The 792-nt window shown below is 50.1% G+C and overlaps 1 protein-coding gene across 1 annotated transcript in view; it reads right to left on the bottom strand.

The window, feature by feature from the left end:
* Positions 1–515, bottom strand: part of LHX5 (LIM homeobox 5) — a 6,803-nt gene extending 6,288 nt beyond the window's left edge. The window contains exon 1 of the mRNA XM_031057475.1: positions 167–515. Coding sequence (XP_030913335.1) covers positions 167–339 — 173 coding nt within the window. The 5' untranslated portion in view covers positions 340–515. The remainder of the gene's footprint in view (positions 1–166) is intronic.
* Positions 516–792: the final 277 nt, after the last annotated feature.

The raw sequence follows: 792 nt of genomic DNA, 5'->3' as shown, positions 1-792 counted from the left end.
CCCCCCGGGGCTCCCCCGGGCCGGGCGCTGCTCCCCACGGAGCCGGGAGGGACCGGAGGGGACCCCCCTGAGCTCCCCAGAACTCGGGGGGACACCCCAGGGAGGCCGGGTGCGATGAGGAGCTCCTCTCCCTCCGCTCCCCGCTGGGGTGGGGGTGAGGACTCACCTGAAAAAGTCATTTTTGCAGTAGAGTTTCCCTTCCCTGGAGAAGCATTTCTCGGTGAGGTTGCACTTGCACTCGCAGCACTGGACGCATTTGATGTGCCATGCCCTGTCCAAGACGTTCAGTAGGAAGCGGTCCAAAATCGGCCTCTCGCAGCCCGCACAATGCACCATCATAACCTCCGCCGGGGGATGGAGACGCTCAAAAGGAGAAGCCAGCCCCGCGCCGGCACACGGCGGCGGCAAAAAAAGGAAAAAAAACCCCAAAAAACCAAACAAAAAAATCCCCCCAAACAAACAAACAAACAAACAAAAAAGCGGGGGGAAATAATGGAAAAATAAAATAAAATAGGAAAAAAAAAAGACCGGAAAAAAATTCAAATCAAATGAAATTAAATGAAAAGAAATCAAATAAATTAAAACGGAATAAAATAAAGGAGAATAAAAATAAAATACAAAATAAAAAACTCCGAAGAAAATAAAACCCGAACGAAATAAAATAAAAACTAACAAAATATAGAAGAAGGAACAACAAAAAATTCAGGGGAGGGCAGCGGGGCGGCTGTCAAGTTCTTCCCCCTCTTCTCTCCGGAGCCTCGACGACGGCAGGGAAAAAACGATGCCCCCCCC

This window comes from Geospiza fortis, unplaced genomic scaffold, assembly GCF_000277835.1.
Source record: "Geospiza fortis unplaced genomic scaffold, GeoFor_1.0 scaffold408, whole genome shotgun sequence".
NCBI classification, from domain to species: Eukaryota; Metazoa; Chordata; class Aves; order Passeriformes; family Thraupidae; genus Geospiza; species Geospiza fortis.
The sequence above is the reverse complement of the archived record's forward strand: the minus strand, read 5'-3'. Positions and strand labels throughout refer to the sequence as shown.